Source organism: Amphiura filiformis, chromosome 1, assembly GCF_039555335.1.
Source record: "Amphiura filiformis chromosome 1, Afil_fr2py, whole genome shotgun sequence".
In the NCBI taxonomy this organism is placed as follows: domain Eukaryota; kingdom Metazoa; phylum Echinodermata; class Ophiuroidea; order Amphilepidida; family Amphiuridae; genus Amphiura; species Amphiura filiformis.
Genome location: NC_092628.1, coordinates 77195531 through 77213146, shown reverse-complemented (window position 1 = coordinate 77213146; position 17616 = coordinate 77195531). Strand labels below are relative to the sequence as shown.

Below are 17616 nucleotides of genomic sequence, written 5' to 3'. Positions count from 1 at the left end.
ATAGAGTCTGGAAAATACTCAAATAATATGATGATTATATAATTAGTCAGATTTATAGTCGTTCGTTTTTGTTTTAAGTTAATTTAAAAACAAATCAAATTTTCGTTGCACAAAATGTTAGAACCGTTAAAAACACATACAAATAAAGATGATTTAAAGTATCAAAGTGATTAAATACTAACATTTGTCAAGTACAATTAAACTTGGCATTCAATTTTTAATTGGTATTTCTGTTCATTAAAAATAATCTAGAAACACCGCTATAGATGCCAGGAAATTTCAAATAAGTTTCCATTGGTGACTGGGAAACCGGGGTTCTGGGTAATTACGTTACTTTATATAGGAAGGGGATCTACTCAACGGGTTCTTTTTACAGTCATCTGGTATGGGAACAGTGTTTATACTGGCAGGTCGTCCACATCGTCTACATAATCATTTGTCCTGCTTTATCATGGATTTTAACCACTTTAATTAGCCAGTGGTATTTGTCTTCTAAAAAGTTGTAAAAGAAACCACGCCCGTAGTGAATATTTATCATTTTTCTGGAAATAATTGGATTTGATTTCTTTGAGGATCATAATTTGCTAAACAAAGGACTGTTAACTTCCGAAATATATTTCATCAAAATGCCACACCTTCACGAAGACAAAGAAGAATTGGTAAGTATTTGCTTGTTCTAAAAAGAAAATAATTTGATTCAGTTGTTTTAGTTGAATTATTATTCTATTATTAGGCCTAGTCGTAAATTAAAATTGACAGGGGAGATGCCCACTCTCCTCCGCTCATCCCGTCCAGATAAGAGCATGATGTTCAACTTCAAATCTGGTCGACGCGTCAGTTCAACCATAGCCCTTGAAAAAAGTTCAGGGTCTATGGTTCAACTCCCAACACCTGTAATGTCATGGATGTGTAATGTAGACTGTGCATTGCTCAGTCCTAATTATATTACATAATGTTACCACTGGGGTATGCATGTATGTGCCTGGATTGTTGTTGTTGTTGTTGACCACAGCAGCTATAAGGTCTATCCCATAATATGATTTGCGGTATAATTGAAACTGCACTTGCCATAGAAAATGTACACAAAATCACTCACTTAAACTTTCAATTACTCACTTAAATCAGGGGTGCTGATAGACTTTATATGAATCTATCCGTAGCTATCAATATTTAAGCGGCTCTTACTTATTTTTTGTATAAAAAAACATCATATATTAAAGCTATAGACAAGTGACTAACAAAAACACATGCACTAAGCGGTCTATGAAGAATATTGGATATGGAGAATGACATATCTGCCACTCCTCGATGATATCGACAGAAGCTGATGCTCGGAAGAAAATGCATTTGATTATGTCAAAACACCCAATCATGGATAATAATGTTGAAGAATCTTCCTAGAAATACATTTGAAGGAGTGATGTATTTTCTCTTGTATTTTTTCTGCATGACATAATTTTTGTGATGTCATCAGAAAGCTGATCAGCGCGAATGACCTGGATGTTTGGACACACCTCCCATCATCATGATCCACTGCATCATTATGTTTCTTGTTGGAATAACGAACCTTCCTTTTTGTCTTTTTAAAGACATTTCTTGTTTTAACCAAAGCCAAAACTTATAAGAATAGACTGACTATGTACTTCACCATGTTCACAGTCATACATTATATAGCTATACTTGCATCATCGGGACCATGGCAACCTTATCCAGAAAAGTATATACTATTAAATTAAAGATGATATATATGATATAATTCTTATTATACAAAGCTAACGTCAGATTTTACCATAATGTTGGTGTTGTCTAAACAGAGCTAAACAGGAAGAGTGGGTTAATTATAAGCCTGCTCTGCCTTAATTCTTACGATCGCTAACAACGAAAAATTAATGAATATATAAAGACTATAATATTGTTAGATATAGCTACTTCCGCTCTACTGTCAAAACATAACATGACTAATGAATGAAGACTTCCGAACATTTAATTGGACAAGATCATGGAGATATCATTTTGACACAGAATTCAATGCATCCTGGAGCTGGATATCTAGCGAATACATCGTGGACCATACGCCCGCTATAGAAGCTCCAGACAAAGTAAAACAATGAAGCCCATCAAACTCCAGTGAGGATAGACTTCCTGCTGCTGCATCTCTCAATCGGGATTTAGCCAAGATAGAGACATGGGCTAAGACATGGAATGTCCTGTTTGCCTTTGGTGCTACTGCCAAATGTAAAACCACTACCATCTCCAACCGGAGAGATGCTGATGGCAACCATCCACCACTTAACTTTTTCGGTGTTACTCTTGAAGAAGCTGACAGCGTGGTACATTGAATAACAACTTGTCCTGGAACCAAGTAGTCACCAAAATGTCTAAGACAGCCGGTCAGCGACTGGGACTCCTCAGAAGAGCCTCGCCTTATATTCTACCTGCTCAGAGAGTCATCATCTACAAGGCCATGATCCCGATCAAAAATGGAATATGCTAGCAGTGCTTGGATTGGTGCAACCCCCATCTCATTGGCTCAGCTTGACTCCATCCAAAATAGAGCCAACTAGCGTGTCACTATATGATTGGTCTGCCAACGAATGAGTATGAAGATTGAAGATCATCGTAAAAAAAATTCGTATTCAGTCATTGTGCCACCGCAGGGCAGTTCGAGCAGCCATCCTCTTCTATCGTATGTTCTACAAGGAGGCCCCTGAGTTGTTATGCCAGCTGATGCCAGATATCCATGTCCATGACCCCAGGTTGCGACGGTCTGTGAGATCCCATGACCATGGAAATACCAAAATAAAACCTTCTCAGCCATGAAAGATCAGTTCTACCATATACAGCCTAATTATGGAATTCTCTTCCTGCCCAAATTCCAGCCAGTAGATCAAGGGCCAGCTTCTGGGTGCTTCCTCGTCAGCAGCTTCTAAATGTCGTAAAAAAAACTGCTAACATTCTAAATGAATTACCCAGACTGATAAGTTGTAGATAATGTCAAAGTATAATAATTGTTTGAATCCTCATGACCAAAAGAATATTTAAAACCCGATTTTAAATTAGGTTTTATCCAAATCGGAACAATTTTGAATTTTGACCCCTTTGTAAGCTTTGGGTCGATCCTTCATGTAATTATTTCGTGTAAGCTAATCCTAACCCTAACCCCTAACTGGACGAGCGGGAAGCGCGGCAGCGAGTGCCGAATCTATGTCAACCACAAAGTTGGAGATGCCACTAAAATTGCAACTTTGCAAGTTGAAGGAACCACTTGCATTTGAACAAGTAAATAATTTATATCATCGTGATCCTGTAAACACGAAGTATCATTTTGTGAGTAAAGTTAGGTATCACTATATTGCTTTTACGTTTAAAGTATATATAGAATAAGAATCTAATAATAGATGCGCAGGGGGCACCCATGGCTATTCCGAGGTATCAAGGGTCAAAGCTTGGTTACCGTACTCTTTCATGTAATTATACACGAAATTAGGGTTAGGGTTAGTTTAGGGTTAGGATTAGGGTTAGGATTAGCTTACACGAAATAATTACATGCCGAAGGATCGACCAAGAGTCCAGACGGATTGTGAAGGTATTTGACAAAGTTGAAATTAGCAGTCGAGACAGAGAAAAAAAACCAAACCCCGACGATATCCCCCGGAACTTTCCTAGGCCTATCATCTGATCATTATGACGTTGACACTTTTACACTACATCGTTTTCTATCATTTTGTAAGTCTAATAGTAATATTTCAAACACTTACTCAGAAAGGAAACCGTATTTCGTGGCTAGCTTGTGGGGATATTAACAAGTAAAGCTATTTAAAGATTATGTGGGTGGGTTGGGAGGAGCCATACATGTAGTTTCTTCCAGTTTTAGTCATTTAACTATAACAAAGTGCAGTTTACTTCTTTAATACTAGCAATACATTGATGTGATAGGGGTAAGTCAAAGAAGCTTGCAATTCTTGAGGTACGACCAATCACCAATATGAAACATTTTGGCGTTTTCCCCCTCCCGAGAAAAATCATGAACATTGTGCCGAAATGACACCTCATATCAAGCCTTGTGATCTCCTTTCCATACCATGTATTTTGTGTATCAGCTTAGTTTGTCTCATACTCCCTCCGACTCGCTTTATATAAAATCATTGCCCTCCACTAGCTTCCACTTTAGGCCTAATCAATGATTTGCTCATTTACGTTTTGGTATTTTTATAATATTTTCTTTTTATTTTGATGGAAATAAACATTTGATTGCTTGAAAGCTATAAAAGTTTTTGAAATAATGGTTAATCTGCTGCTTATAATACAATCCACTAATTATCATAATATAGCCCATACGTAACTATTAACCAACCGGAACATAATTAATTAGTCAGTAATCTTAATTGATCATACCTAATTATAAAATTTGGCAATAATGACAAGTTTATAATTTGATGTTAACGGCGGTGTATAGACAATGCAGTTTATTAACATGATTAAGGGGGAAAGAAAAGTCCTGAAGAGGGGTATACAGAATACACTGCAAAAACCAGTGTTTATTATATGTAAGCACTTTTCTAAACACGTGTATTTAAGAAAAATAAAGGCATATCGGTGAATCTGTAAATATATAGGCCTACTCATATAAATTAGCTACATGTATTTGAATGCGCTTCAACTTCGTCAGTATACTGCTGTTTTCTTCGTTTTATGCCAATGTTTTTATTTCAAAAATACCAAATGATAATTTGAATGACGTATCCTTCATTTTTAAGCATTTTATAAACAATTTTAATTTTTTGACACTTGCGCTGGAATCACTGAATGGGACTTTAACAAATGTACTTGTTAGATGCTGAACAAAATAAGTGTCAAACTACTCTTAGCCTTCATTTATGTCTTCATTATGATGTATCCTCCTTATCTGTAGAGCAACTTACAATTTAAAACTTTGAAGCGCACATTTAATATTCAGATTATTTTTCAATCTATATTGTAGAAAGAAATGACCAGCATGCAGCATTGTCTGACATGTTATTACTGGTATGTCAGGATTTATTTTAAATATGCTATGCTATCTAATTTTTTGCAATTCTTTTTGTAAAGTATAAAATAGGTTTAAATACAAAAATTACAAGTATGTGCAGCATTGAGGGTTAATTTCGAGCACATTTTGACATAAATTTATTTTTAGTAACACAAAAGAAGCTAAAAGAGTTACCCTTTTGACCATTGGCGTACGCAGGGGGGGTGTTACGTGTGTGAAACACCCCTTGGATCTGTCAAAAAAATAAAATGAGGGAAAAGAAAAGGCAAAGAAAGAGAGAGAGAGGGGGGGGGGAGAGAAAGAGAGGGAGAGGAAGGGAGGGAGATAGGGGGAGGAGAGGTGGGAGATGAGCAAGGCATAGGGGACATATTATCACAATAATATCATAGGCCTATAGCCTTAACAACCCCCACACAAATTATATCACCCCATAACCGGTATTGACCAGTAACATTATGTAAATGTGTTAATTGTTGATACATGTCAACCCCCCCCCCCCATCATCATCACACCCCTGGCAACGTACGTATACGTTAAGGTTAAAACTTACGTTGCTGGGGTGTTGGTGTAAACATGTATGTCATTTAACAATTAAAATTGTTAATTGACAGTTTTAATTGTCAACCCCATCATCACGCTTTTGCATCTCTTACACCGCATTGCGCCATGTTATCGCGCCATGTTATCGCGCCATGCTGAAAACCGTTGGCAAGCAATAGATGATTAAATTTGTAATCGAAATCTAATCGCTTTTCAAAAGAATAAGTTAAAATAAAGCATATTTAGACAGTAATTTGCATTGAAATAGTGGGAAAATTATGCACCGAATGGCTTCAATTGGACCTTCATTTTGCAACATCAGAGGGAAAACTTGTTCACGAAAGGCTTCATAGACCATGTAGACCGTCATTTCAAAAGTTTTCGGCTTTTTGAAACTAATATTTTACACACTAATCAGTGCCAAAATGGTCCACCAAATCGCTTCAATTAGGTCTTTACTTTGCAAAAGTTTCTCAGGGGGGCACATCCCCCCTCAGACACCCCCTGCATAGTGGATAAACATGTGGCCATATTCGCTTTCGACATTTACCAATTTGTGTTTAACATAAATCATAGGCTTACAATTAAAGGGAAAACTTGTTCACAAAAGGCTTTGTGGACTGTCATTTCACAATTTTTCGGCTTTTTCAGACTAAAATTGTACACACTAATAGTACCAAAATGGTCCACCAAATCACTTCAATTAGGTATTCATTTTGCAAAATTTCCTACTTCTGAGGGGGGCTCATCCCCCCTCAGACACCCCCCTGCCGTCGCGCAAGCGCGACGCGATGTCCGCTACGCGGCCATTTTTAAATGTTATTACTTTTTTTTTATCATCACACCCCCCTTGAAAAATTCCTGCGTACGCTACTGCTTTTGACGGATGTTGGTGGGTCAGTGCGTTGACAACACAACACAACGCACTAGACATGATAATTATCAGCTTTCTCTGCAGCTCGTTCAAGGAAGCCTTATAGCGCCCTCAAAAATGAAATGCAATTAAAATAAAAGGCATTTAAGCAAATGTTTACTTTTAAAAATGCCACGAACTTCTACAGCCATGATAGTCTGGGGCCTTATGTCATTTTGTGAGAAGTTCATGTACATTTTGTTTTTTGAACTGAAATCCAATCTATAGCTAACTAGTTTCGCCCATACGGTTGTAGATTCAATGAACAACGACTTTGCTTATAGAGCGCTTACAAATTCATATGCTTCCACCACCCCCAAAAAAGCAAAAATAAAAATTAAACCAAGGCGGATTCGTGAACTGTAGGCCTACAGTGGCGGCTTACTGCCAAAAAGGTAAATTTTGCCGCCCCTTCATCAAACCCCGGAAAGGTTGACCCTTTTTTTTTACAATGGCAAAGTGAAGAGCAAAAAAAAAAAAAAAAAAAAGAAGAAGGGATTTAGGCACAAAATTTGTGTGTATAGTTCCATTAAACCCTTTTCATAATTTTCCCCGCCTTTTTTCTTTAATAAGTCTTTTTGCCGTCCCTTCTTCTTCTGGCGCTCCTTCTTTTTGTCGCCCCTACTCGCGCCACCCCCCCCCCCCAAAACACGAAAACTATGCGCATGGCCTACCCGCAAATGACCAGGTTAAAAAAATGTGTGTGGTTCAACTTTTTAAAATCGGGCGTCAATAAAATAGGCCTAGTCGGGTGATTTTGGCATGAATCTGGAATAGTTGAAATTTGTTTGCTTTTCCGATTCTTTGACATATCGTGACAAATATTTAACCCACTCTGCTTTGTCATCATTCAGTCATATTAATCATGACCAAACGTTTTGGGAAATTTAATTTATAATAATTAGCACAAACTGTTACCGTCACATATGCTGCAGAAAAAAGCCGCAGATTGCGCAGAGTACTTATAAAATGTATAAATGGCCCCTATGTCAATAGATTATAGTTGAATGTATTTGTTTGCTTATGACTCTCTAGCATAAGTCTAAAATAATTGTATTATTAAAAACCTTGTCCCGTTTGCCTTTAGCAGATTTAACAATCCCCCCCCCCCCCAATGTTGACGCCTGCATGTGGGTTTCTGACCAAATTAACCTCATATTTGACCATTTCATCCCCAAAAGTGCCATTTTTTGCGCGCTTCGCGAGGATTTATTCCACTTATTTTAAGTTATTTAACCAGTTTAGCTTCAATATGGCAACATTTTTCAAAATGGCAAAAACCATAAACTTATTCTGTCGCCAAAAAGTGCTGGATTCACTATACTTCAAGAATTTTTTCCAACCCCATCCCCCAATGTCAAAAAGAAATCTACGCCACTGCACTGCAGACCACAGATGGTCAAAATCATACCATCCCATTTATGCCCCAGCATTCCCCCAGCAAACACATCATTGTTCGTTTATTCAAAACGTTTTATATTTAAATGTCGGGTTATATAAAGATCATTCGGTTTTTTAAAGTTACAATAAAATATTTTGGGCAAACATTTTTTGCAAAAATATTTTGTCAACAGGTAAATCATGTTTTCAAAAATGAATATTAAAAAGTTGTTATAACCTTTAAATGACCCGCTCGAGATAATCCGAAATTTAACCTTTTCTGTATAAAACGTCGTGTGTTTGCTGGGGTGTTAGGGTTTATACTTTCCCCTTGATATTATTATAAAAAAATCTTCCACAAAATCGAATTCGTAGTCGCAGACTATCTTAATTCGAAAGATTTCGATGATTCAGTTTAAATTATACATGTTAAAATAAAATCCGAATACTATAATTATATATCTGGTTCTTGTTAATGTAGTGCGTTTTTTCCTTCAAACCGTCAGTTTTCAAATGAATCAGCGTATAAAATGGGGCCTGCCCTGAAAAACACTTTGTTCCAAGTCCACGTGCCAGACATGAGAGTAAATTACAGTCAGAAGGCATAGCTAGGCATGCATATATTTTTACACAGACTGTCCCAATAAAAATGCTGCAAGCAAAAACGACTGTATATGATTTGCTCCCGTAAGGTTTAGTTTGATGCAAATGGTGTCAATACCTGATGAGATGAATATATATACCTAGGTATATTCGTCTCAGATCAATACCATGTATAGCAAAGATATATATCTTTCCAAATTCCAACACTTTTTGTTTTATCCAATTCGGTGTTTTCGTTGGTGAGATATGTCATCTTATTTGAACTCGTCTGTGACGCCTTGAAAAGGCTTCTGAATTCAGAAGCTCGAAACAAGTCAAAACTGGTGACAGAATTAATTGCAAAAGGAGTGCAAGATTTCATTCATTTGTTTAATTTTTATTTTAGTGAGCGACGATTCGCATTCAGCCACTTTTTGTTCAATTTTTATAATGGTTTGGTTAACAATTTTCACTGAAATCCAGCTTCTATAAATTACATGCAAATTTAGTCTCATCGTTTCAACCATTTGAGACCAAAGGGAAATTACGTTTTAATCAGGAAACGAACACTATTAATCAGGCATGAAAATGATCATCCATGAAAAAACCTGAAACTTTGAAAAAGCCTGAAAAAACGCGTGATGAGGCTAAAAAGACCAAAAACGGGCTGAAATTAAAAGAAAAGTGCGTAAATTTGGACCACAAAAAAGCAGGAAATCCTGCAAAAGTAGGAAAATTCTCATGCCTGATTAATTAAGTGGCACAAAATGGAGTTTGGACGAGCTCATATTTATAAAGTGACATATCTCACCAACAAAAACACCAAATGGGATGAAATAACGAGTATGGGAAACCTTATCTTAGCTATATGGTATGGTATATAACAATTGAATCAATAGGGAACAAATCAAGACATTTTTACTTTCACTATTTTTATTGGGACAGACTGTAGAACTGTCGTGTGTGTTATAAACTGTTGCTAGTAATAGGGTTCAAGTTTATTTTTAGCCCATCAATTCTTCACAATTCAGTCCAGGAGATACTTGAAATAAGATATCGAAGCATGCTGCAGTTTATGCTTGAGATTGTGTCTGGGCGAAAAGGTGATATTTTTTGCATGATGACTTTGAATTTTGCTTTAAATCCTAGAATAATCAAATGCTGCTGTCATGCACGGTAATTTGGCAAATGTTTTCAATTGATCATTTGAAATCATGGGAAGGCATCCGGGTAACGCATATTTATATGCTAATAATAACATATGTTCAAAGTTAGACTACCTTTTGATTAGATTTGCTAATAACAATAGTCTTGGGTGACAGATGTAACAATTTAATGTTTGCCCTGATTCATATTTTTTAAATCTAAAAGCAAAAATAACATGTCATGCACATAAATTGCAATATGTCATTAACATTAAAGGAAATACTAAAATGACAGAGATTATAATGTTGCACACATTAATATGATGTCCTGAGATGCACGTAGCCCATACTCAAATGTTATGATGATATGAGCCAGGAACAAGGCAGGTTGTTTGACTCGGTTGACGTCATGAACATGACGAGCCTAGTATCAGTCCCTCGATTGCTGGCAATTTTATCATCCAATAAATATACGCTTCCATAAATTGATCGCTTAAATGCTGTCAAATGAAATTGACACTTAATATACCCTGGAAATATTGCTTAAAATACCGTAGGATAATTTTCATTACAATAATCTTTAAAAGTGCTATATACCACAGTCAGTGCAAAATGCGATTTCATGTGTAATTTAGGCTACTATGCAATACTACACGAAATATATCATTTCCAAACATTTTTAAAACAATTTATTGAAAATAACAGCAATAGCATCTGTTTATAATAAACTTTGATCATTCTTTTCATTTATGTTTAACGCTCTCCAATCGTATAAAAAACGACCTGTATTTAGAGCTAGTGCATGCATAATACATGCATTCAAAGAGAATCGCCCGTGTGCTATCTACTGAAGACAGCACATGAGCGGGATCATGAGGTCGGGACTCGTCTTCAAATCCGTAATATTAGTCCAAGTGTAGAAAATAGCTATCGGGGAAAATTATTATTCTAAGGTGAAAAGTCGATTCTCATATACGTATTTTGGGTTGAGGTTCTTGAAACAGCAGTTTGGTATACGGATTGATTTAGATGTATGAGCGTCATGATGATGCTGACGGTAAAATGATATCGCTATCCACCATATCCACAGACCACTGGTATGGCGTACGTGTATGGGCGGCCATGAGGGCCAAAAGGGTCTCAAAATCACACACGGGTCTCAAAAGTACAATAAGGTCTCAAAAACACACAAAGGTCTCAGAAATAAACACACAATAAGGTCTCAAACGCATGATAAGGTCTCAAAAACACATAAAGGTCTCAGAAATAAACACACAATAAGGTCTCAAAAGTATAATAAGGTCTCAAAAACAGAGAAAGGTCTCAGAAACAAACACACAACAAGGTCTCAATAGTACAATAAGGTCTCAAAAACAGAGAAAGGTCTCAAAAACAGAAAAGGGTTTCAAACACAGAGAAAGGTCTCAAAAACAGAGAAAGGTCTCAAATACAGAGAAATGTCTCAAAAACAGAGAAAGGTCTCAAAAACAGGGAAAGGTCTCAAAAACAGAGAAAGGTCTCAAAAACAGAGAAAGATCTCAAAAACAGAAAAAGGTCTCAAAAACAGAGAAAGGTCTCAAATACAGAGAAAGGTCTCAAAAACAGAGAAAGGTCTCATAATCAAAGAAAGGTCACAAAAACAGAGAAAGGTCTCAAAACAGAGAAAGGTCTCTAAAACAGAAAAGGTCTCAAAAACAGAGAAAGGTCTCAAAAACAGAGAAAGGTCTCAAATACAGAGAAAGGTCTCAAAACAGAGAAAGGTCTCAAAACAGAGAAAGGTCTCAAAAACAGAAAGGTCTCAAAAACAGGGAAAGGTCTCAAATACAGAAAAAGGTCTCAAAAACACGTTAAGGTCTCAAAAACACGTTATGGTCTCAAAAACACGTTATGGTCTCAAAAACACGCTATGGTCTCAAAAACACGTTATGGTCTCAAAAACACGTTATGGTCTCAAAACACGTTATGGTCTCAAAAACACGTTATGGTCTCAAAAACACATTATGGTCTCAAAAACACGTTATGGTCTCAAAAACACGTTATGGTCTCAAAAACACGTTATGGTCTCAAAACAGAGACATATACCTCAGAGACATAGACTGCACATAACGGTCGGTTGACTTTGTAATACCTGATTTGAGACCTAGTTTTTGAGACATGAACGTGTTTTAACACCCTTTTTGGCACACACGGCCGCCCATAGTATTCCTCGGCGTTGACCCTTTTGACCCCGGCGGCCGCGCCGTGAGTGCCAAAAGGGTCTCAAAAGTACGTCTTGGTCTCAAAAACACATCTTGGTCTCAAAAACACGTCTAGGTCTCAAATCAGGTATTACAACCGACCGTATATATGCAGTACCGCATACAGTACTGCAACATCCGCTTGCAGTCCCGCATGGGGAACTGCAATATTTTTGGTGTATTTCCGTATGGGGAATTGCAATATATTTGGTGTATTTCCGCATGGAGAAATGCAATTTTTGGTACATTTCCGAATTGGATGTATTAATCAAAAGTTTAAGTCAAATGGCTACGTGCTTTGACATGCAGTTAAAAGGGCATTTCGTGATCCAAAGCCTCATTCAACCACTTTTTCAACAACAAAAAAGTTGAGATTTTTATACCATTGGGAAATTTTGGCTACATAATGTTTATGTACTAAATATTTCTTGCAGATTAATTCATTTAGCAAAAAATTTGAATTTTGTTCTGGTACCGGTATACCAGATCGAAATTACAACAGTGGCCTATGGAATAATACACATAATCATGCGTAACTCGCAAACGCAAAATCGGATTGAAATTTTGTGAATCAGCTTTTTTCGTGGATATCTACTGAAAAATGTCATAAAAAAGGATGCTAGGATCACATGCTAAATTAAGTTACTAAGCTCGTCGCAATATAGGCCCTATCATACTTATTGGGTTAGATGGTTTGTTAAAATATCTACACCACATTTCGCCATACTGCATTTTAGAAACGCTTGCTGTTAGAATAAGAAAAATTATTAATTATTGCACATTCTAGGGAAGCGTGGTTACCTTTTTAAAATAACCGAGTGAAATATTTTTCCTGTCAAAACTGAAGCATCCTCTGTATAAAAGAAAATATGAATATTAACTGCACATCATATATAACGATTCGTGATACCCAATTGTGGCACATTTGATGTCGTTTATGAGGCAGAAAATTTTATTTCAATTTTATATACGCCAAAATACTTTTTTAATTGAGCGAGAATGGCGATAGAAAAAACGCTGAAAATTCCATGTATCAATTACATTAGACCCAACCAATGATAACTGTTTCGTTTTTATGGTAATCTAATTTTTATTTCCTGAAATAAAATTATGGGTCTAATGTGGATTAATTGTGTAATTGATGAAAACATCGAAGAAGCTACAAGAAAAATGGTAGGCCACGCCACATTGATAATCTATGCTTTTAGTATACGGCGAGTTCGTGTGAATCAAAATCGATTATACTACCTCATTCCTATTTCTGTATATAAAACACACAGTTATCAACAATTGAGCGCTATTAATACACATTAATGTTTTTAAACAAATAAAATTCCAAAATATGGTACGTTTTCTGTATTTGCTTGTCACGTGGTATGTTGAAGTAATGAAGTTGTGATTATATTTTTAAATTTTCATCATGACACCATCAAGCCTTGATAGCCGAGCGGTCTAAGGCGCTGGTGTCGGACTGACGGGGTTTCGGACTGGGGTCTACACAGAGAGCTATACAAGGTTTGAGAAGTGTTCTTAGTCAATTTTGGGGTGCTGATTCAGAATATTTTATGTACTTTCATAAAAGTGGTAGAAAGTACTCAAATTCGGCATTAAAGGTGAATTCCGTGATTTTTAGGAATAAATTCAGTACAAACAGAATTATTAGCTCTAAATCATAAGTGCTTTATATAAATGGCAAGAAGTAATGCTCTTTAGCTGTAAGTTTAGAGGTCACAGTTCCGTCAGGCCCGTAGTACGCAGGATTTTTTTGGAGATGCTGATTTTGAGAAAGTGCACTTTTTTCAGGGGGGTGATATTGTGAAAAGTGGAATTTTCACCTTTTTTGACCAAAAAAGCGTAAAAAAAACCTGATTTTTTTGCTTGCTATGCTCACAAAAATGTGATATTTTAGTACTTTGTGTATACTTGTGCAAATTTGGGGGTGAAGGTGTGTTCGCACCCCTCCCCACTCCCCCATGTACAGGCCTGAGTTCCCAAAGTCAAAAGAGCTAAAATTTTCACTTTCATGGCTGCTTTGTTATGATTCTTGTAATTCCTTGTTGATATTCCTTAAATCAATTAAAAAGTGACAGACAAACAACCCAACTTTTAATGTTAATTATGCATATTCAAAATAATACGTGCACTGCTAGTAAAATTTGATAATTTTAAACAACAAATTTATTAATAATTCTAAAAATGTAACACATGCTTTAGGTTTTACAACTTTGTGTATTTTTGTTTGAATCATACATGTTGGAATACTTGTGTGTGTTTAGAAAAATAAAGTGACTATAAATAAGAATACAATTTAACATGTATCTATGTGTTTGTTTTCATGGTGACTGGTGTATGTGCTGATCAATATTAGACAAATTAATTGTTGAGCTTTTTTTTAATGGCAAGGGTGAAACAAGAAAAAAAACCCAAATTTATAAGGAAAACAATTTTAAGCAAAATATGTCAATGTTTTTGAGCTGAAAACAATTCATAAATTGCCTCAAAATATTCTCTTTGTGATGCCTTTTATCTTTCACATTTACCCCTTGCACAAAGAAAACTTTTTTTCTGTGGTGTAAAACAGGCATTGATTTTTGCCAAAAACTGAGGGTTTTTGTGAAAAAACCCGGGGCCGGGTGGTGAATTATAGGGGGGGACGCAAAGATTTTTTGGCATGTCAAAGGGGGGAGCATTTTTTGGCAGGTCGAAAGGGCGGGTCAGTAATTTTGGCAGGTCGAAAGGGGGGGGGAGGGGGGGGGGCAAGCAATTTTTGGCACATATATTTTGGGCAACGTTTCTATATTACACCCTAAAAGGTGTAGGAAAACGTTAGGAACGTGTTCAAATATGCAAAATTTCTTTTCAGTCGCATTATATGATAAGACTTTTTAAGTCCAACTTGTAATTTTGTAAGAAATTTGGACAAAGGTTTTGGCCAAATCTAACACAAATTGTCTAACACAAATTATCTTAGTTTTTACAACTTACAACCGCAAGCAATTTGAGAAACATTTTGGCTGCAGTGATGCAAAGTTGGTCTATTTTCCAAAAGAAATTAAGACAATTTTGAAAACAAAATGACCCATCCATAGGCCTATATACCGAAATTCCCCATGCGGAAATACACCAAAATATTGCAGTTCCCCATGCGGAACTGCACATCCTGACCTGCATCACCGCATGCGGAAATGCAAGTTGGGATATGTAGTTCCTCATGCGGAAGTGCGTGACGGAATGTGTAGTTTCGCCTGCTGATGTGTGCAGTATAGTACTGCATGCGGTACTGCACATATAACGGTCGGTTGTAATACCTGGTTTGAGACATTGACGTATTTTTGAGACCATAACGTGTTTTTGAGACCATAACGTGTTTTTGAGACCATAACGTGTTTTTGAGACCATAACGTGTTTTTGAGACCATAACGTGTTTTTGAGACCATAACGTGTTTTTGAGACCATAACGTGTTTTTGAGACCATAACGTGTTTTGAGACCATAACGTGTTTTTGAGACCATAACGTGTTTTTGAGACCATAGCGTGTTTTTGAGACCATAACGTGTTTTTGAGACCATAACGTGTTTTTGAGACCATAACGTGTTTTTGAGACCATAACGTGTTTTGAGACCATAACGTGTTTTTGAGACCATAACGTGTTTTTGAGACCATAGCGTGTTTTGAGACCATAACGTGTTTTTGAGACCATAACGTGTTTTTGAGACCTTAACGTGTTTTTGAGACCTTTCTCTGTTTTTGAGACCTTTCTCTGTTTTTGAGACCTTTCTCTGTTTTTGAGACCTTTCTCTGTTTTTGAGACCTTTCTCTGTTTTTGAGACCTTTCTCTGTTTTTGAGACCTTTCTCTTTTTTTGAAACCTTTCTCTGTGTTTGAGACCTTTCTCTGTTTTTGAGACCTTTTTCTGTTTTTGAGACCTTTCTCTGTTTTTGAGACCTTTCTGTTTTTGAGACCTTTTTCTGCTTTTACCACTTTTCTCTTTTTGTGCCCTCACTCTGTTTTTGCGACCTTTCTGTTTTTGAGACCTTTCTCTGTTTTTGAGACCGTATTGTGCTATTGAGACATTACTGTGTGTTTATTTCTGAGACCTTTGTGAGTTTTTGAGACCTTATTGTACTTTTGAGACCCTTGTGTAGTTTTGAGACCCTTTTGGCCCTCACGGCCGCCCATATACGTGGGAAGTAGGACACACACCTTTCCACTAAAAGTCATGGGTCAACCTTTTAACTTCTCCCTATCATCGTCATTATTGAAGTCAACATAATTATACATTGCCTAAATCAGCAGCAGTCTTACAGCATGCAGCATACTGTTTGTTTTACAAAAACAAGCTATAATTATAAACAATTTGAAATGAAAACTCTTTCCATAGATGTTACCTTGAACGTGTTGACAGCTTAATTTAAGTACGAGTTGGCCTACGACTACGAATGGACCAAAAACACTAATTTTGCATGTCAATCAACCAATCAAGCAAGCAAGTAAGCACGCAAGCAAGCAAGCGAGCAAGCAAGCAAGTAATAAATTAATCAAACTTTGACTTCTATTCCCAAATAGCTAAATCCGGCAAAACACTAATTTTGCATGTCAATCAACCAAGCGAGCGAGCAAGCAAGCAAGCAAGCAAGCAAGCAAGCAAGCAATAAATTAATCAAATTTTGACTTCTATTCCCAAATAGCTAAAACCGGTTAAATAAGAATATATTAATAGCAGACCTAGTATTAGTAGTAATACTATTCTTAAAGTGCCTTTTTGCTGTGATTGCACAGCGCGAGTATTAAATGCATCCGTCTGCTATCTTCATTAGACAGTAATAGAACAAACTAGTAATCGTGCGACGTGGTGCGTGTTGTGGGGTACTCTAATGGGTTATATCGGTTGGGATCCCAGAGAGGGGGGTGGGGTATTTGTTGGGTGGGTAAATATAGCAGAGAAGGGGGAAAATAGATCCTTCAAAGAAGTTTGAAGTGGTCATCCGTTCAATGCATGAGTGTTTGCGTGGTTTGATGATATTGGTGTCGATTATCAAACGTTTTTGAATCACATGTTCAGTTACTGCTCGCATGGTGATTGTTAGCGAGCCAATTTGTCATGCTGCCAACTTCCCTATGCACGATACATTTGCATCAATGCGCGGATGATATAAACTTCTAGTATACAGTTTATTAAAAACTTCGAAGCTAACATAGAAAAATATGATTTCAATATAATCTGATAGGCTTACAAAAACAGAATAATTAATTAAAGAACAGTTCGATAAATGAAACTTGCAAATATTAAATAGGCCTAAATAATATAGCTAATATAAAAAGTTGTTGAACTTATTGTTTCATATAGCTACAAAATGTTCCAATGAAGCTCATATAGTTCCAACAGAATCACCTTGTACAATCCCAATCACTGATTAATTAAATCGATTAAAGTTATGCACATTTAAACATTGCGCCACGACCATGACATCATTGTTTCTTCATCGGTCTGATGAATAGTTGTGAATAGCATCTGCCGTTCACGAGGGTAGAAAAATAACCCAGGGCATTTCTCTGGTGTGAAATAAAAGAAACTTTCTATTTCAAGTTCAAATACAACGGGTATTTTCATGATCATATCAACCACAACAATTGTTATTAGCCTCCAGAGTCCCCCATGATATAAAAACCGTCAGAATGATATACAATAGCCATAATTTAGCGCTAAATTTTAACAAAACTTAAAAAGGTGCATTGTTTCGATTGTTGGTTGAACCACAGAGGTTTGATCAGTCTCGTCGTCTGGAATGTT

The 17616-nt window shown here is 36.5% G+C and overlaps 1 protein-coding gene across 1 annotated transcript in view; it reads left to right on the top strand.

Moving 5' to 3' along the window:
• Window positions 1-325: 325 nt before the first annotated feature.
• The window catches only part of LOC140153663 (sodium-dependent phosphate transport protein 2A-like), a 28996-nt gene continuing 11705 nt past the window's right edge, over window positions 326-17616 (top strand). The window contains exon 1 of the mRNA XM_072176472.1: window positions 326-659. Coding sequence (XP_072032573.1) covers window positions 627-659 — 33 coding nt within the window. The 5' untranslated portion in view covers window positions 326-626. The remainder of the gene's footprint in view (window positions 660-17616) is intronic.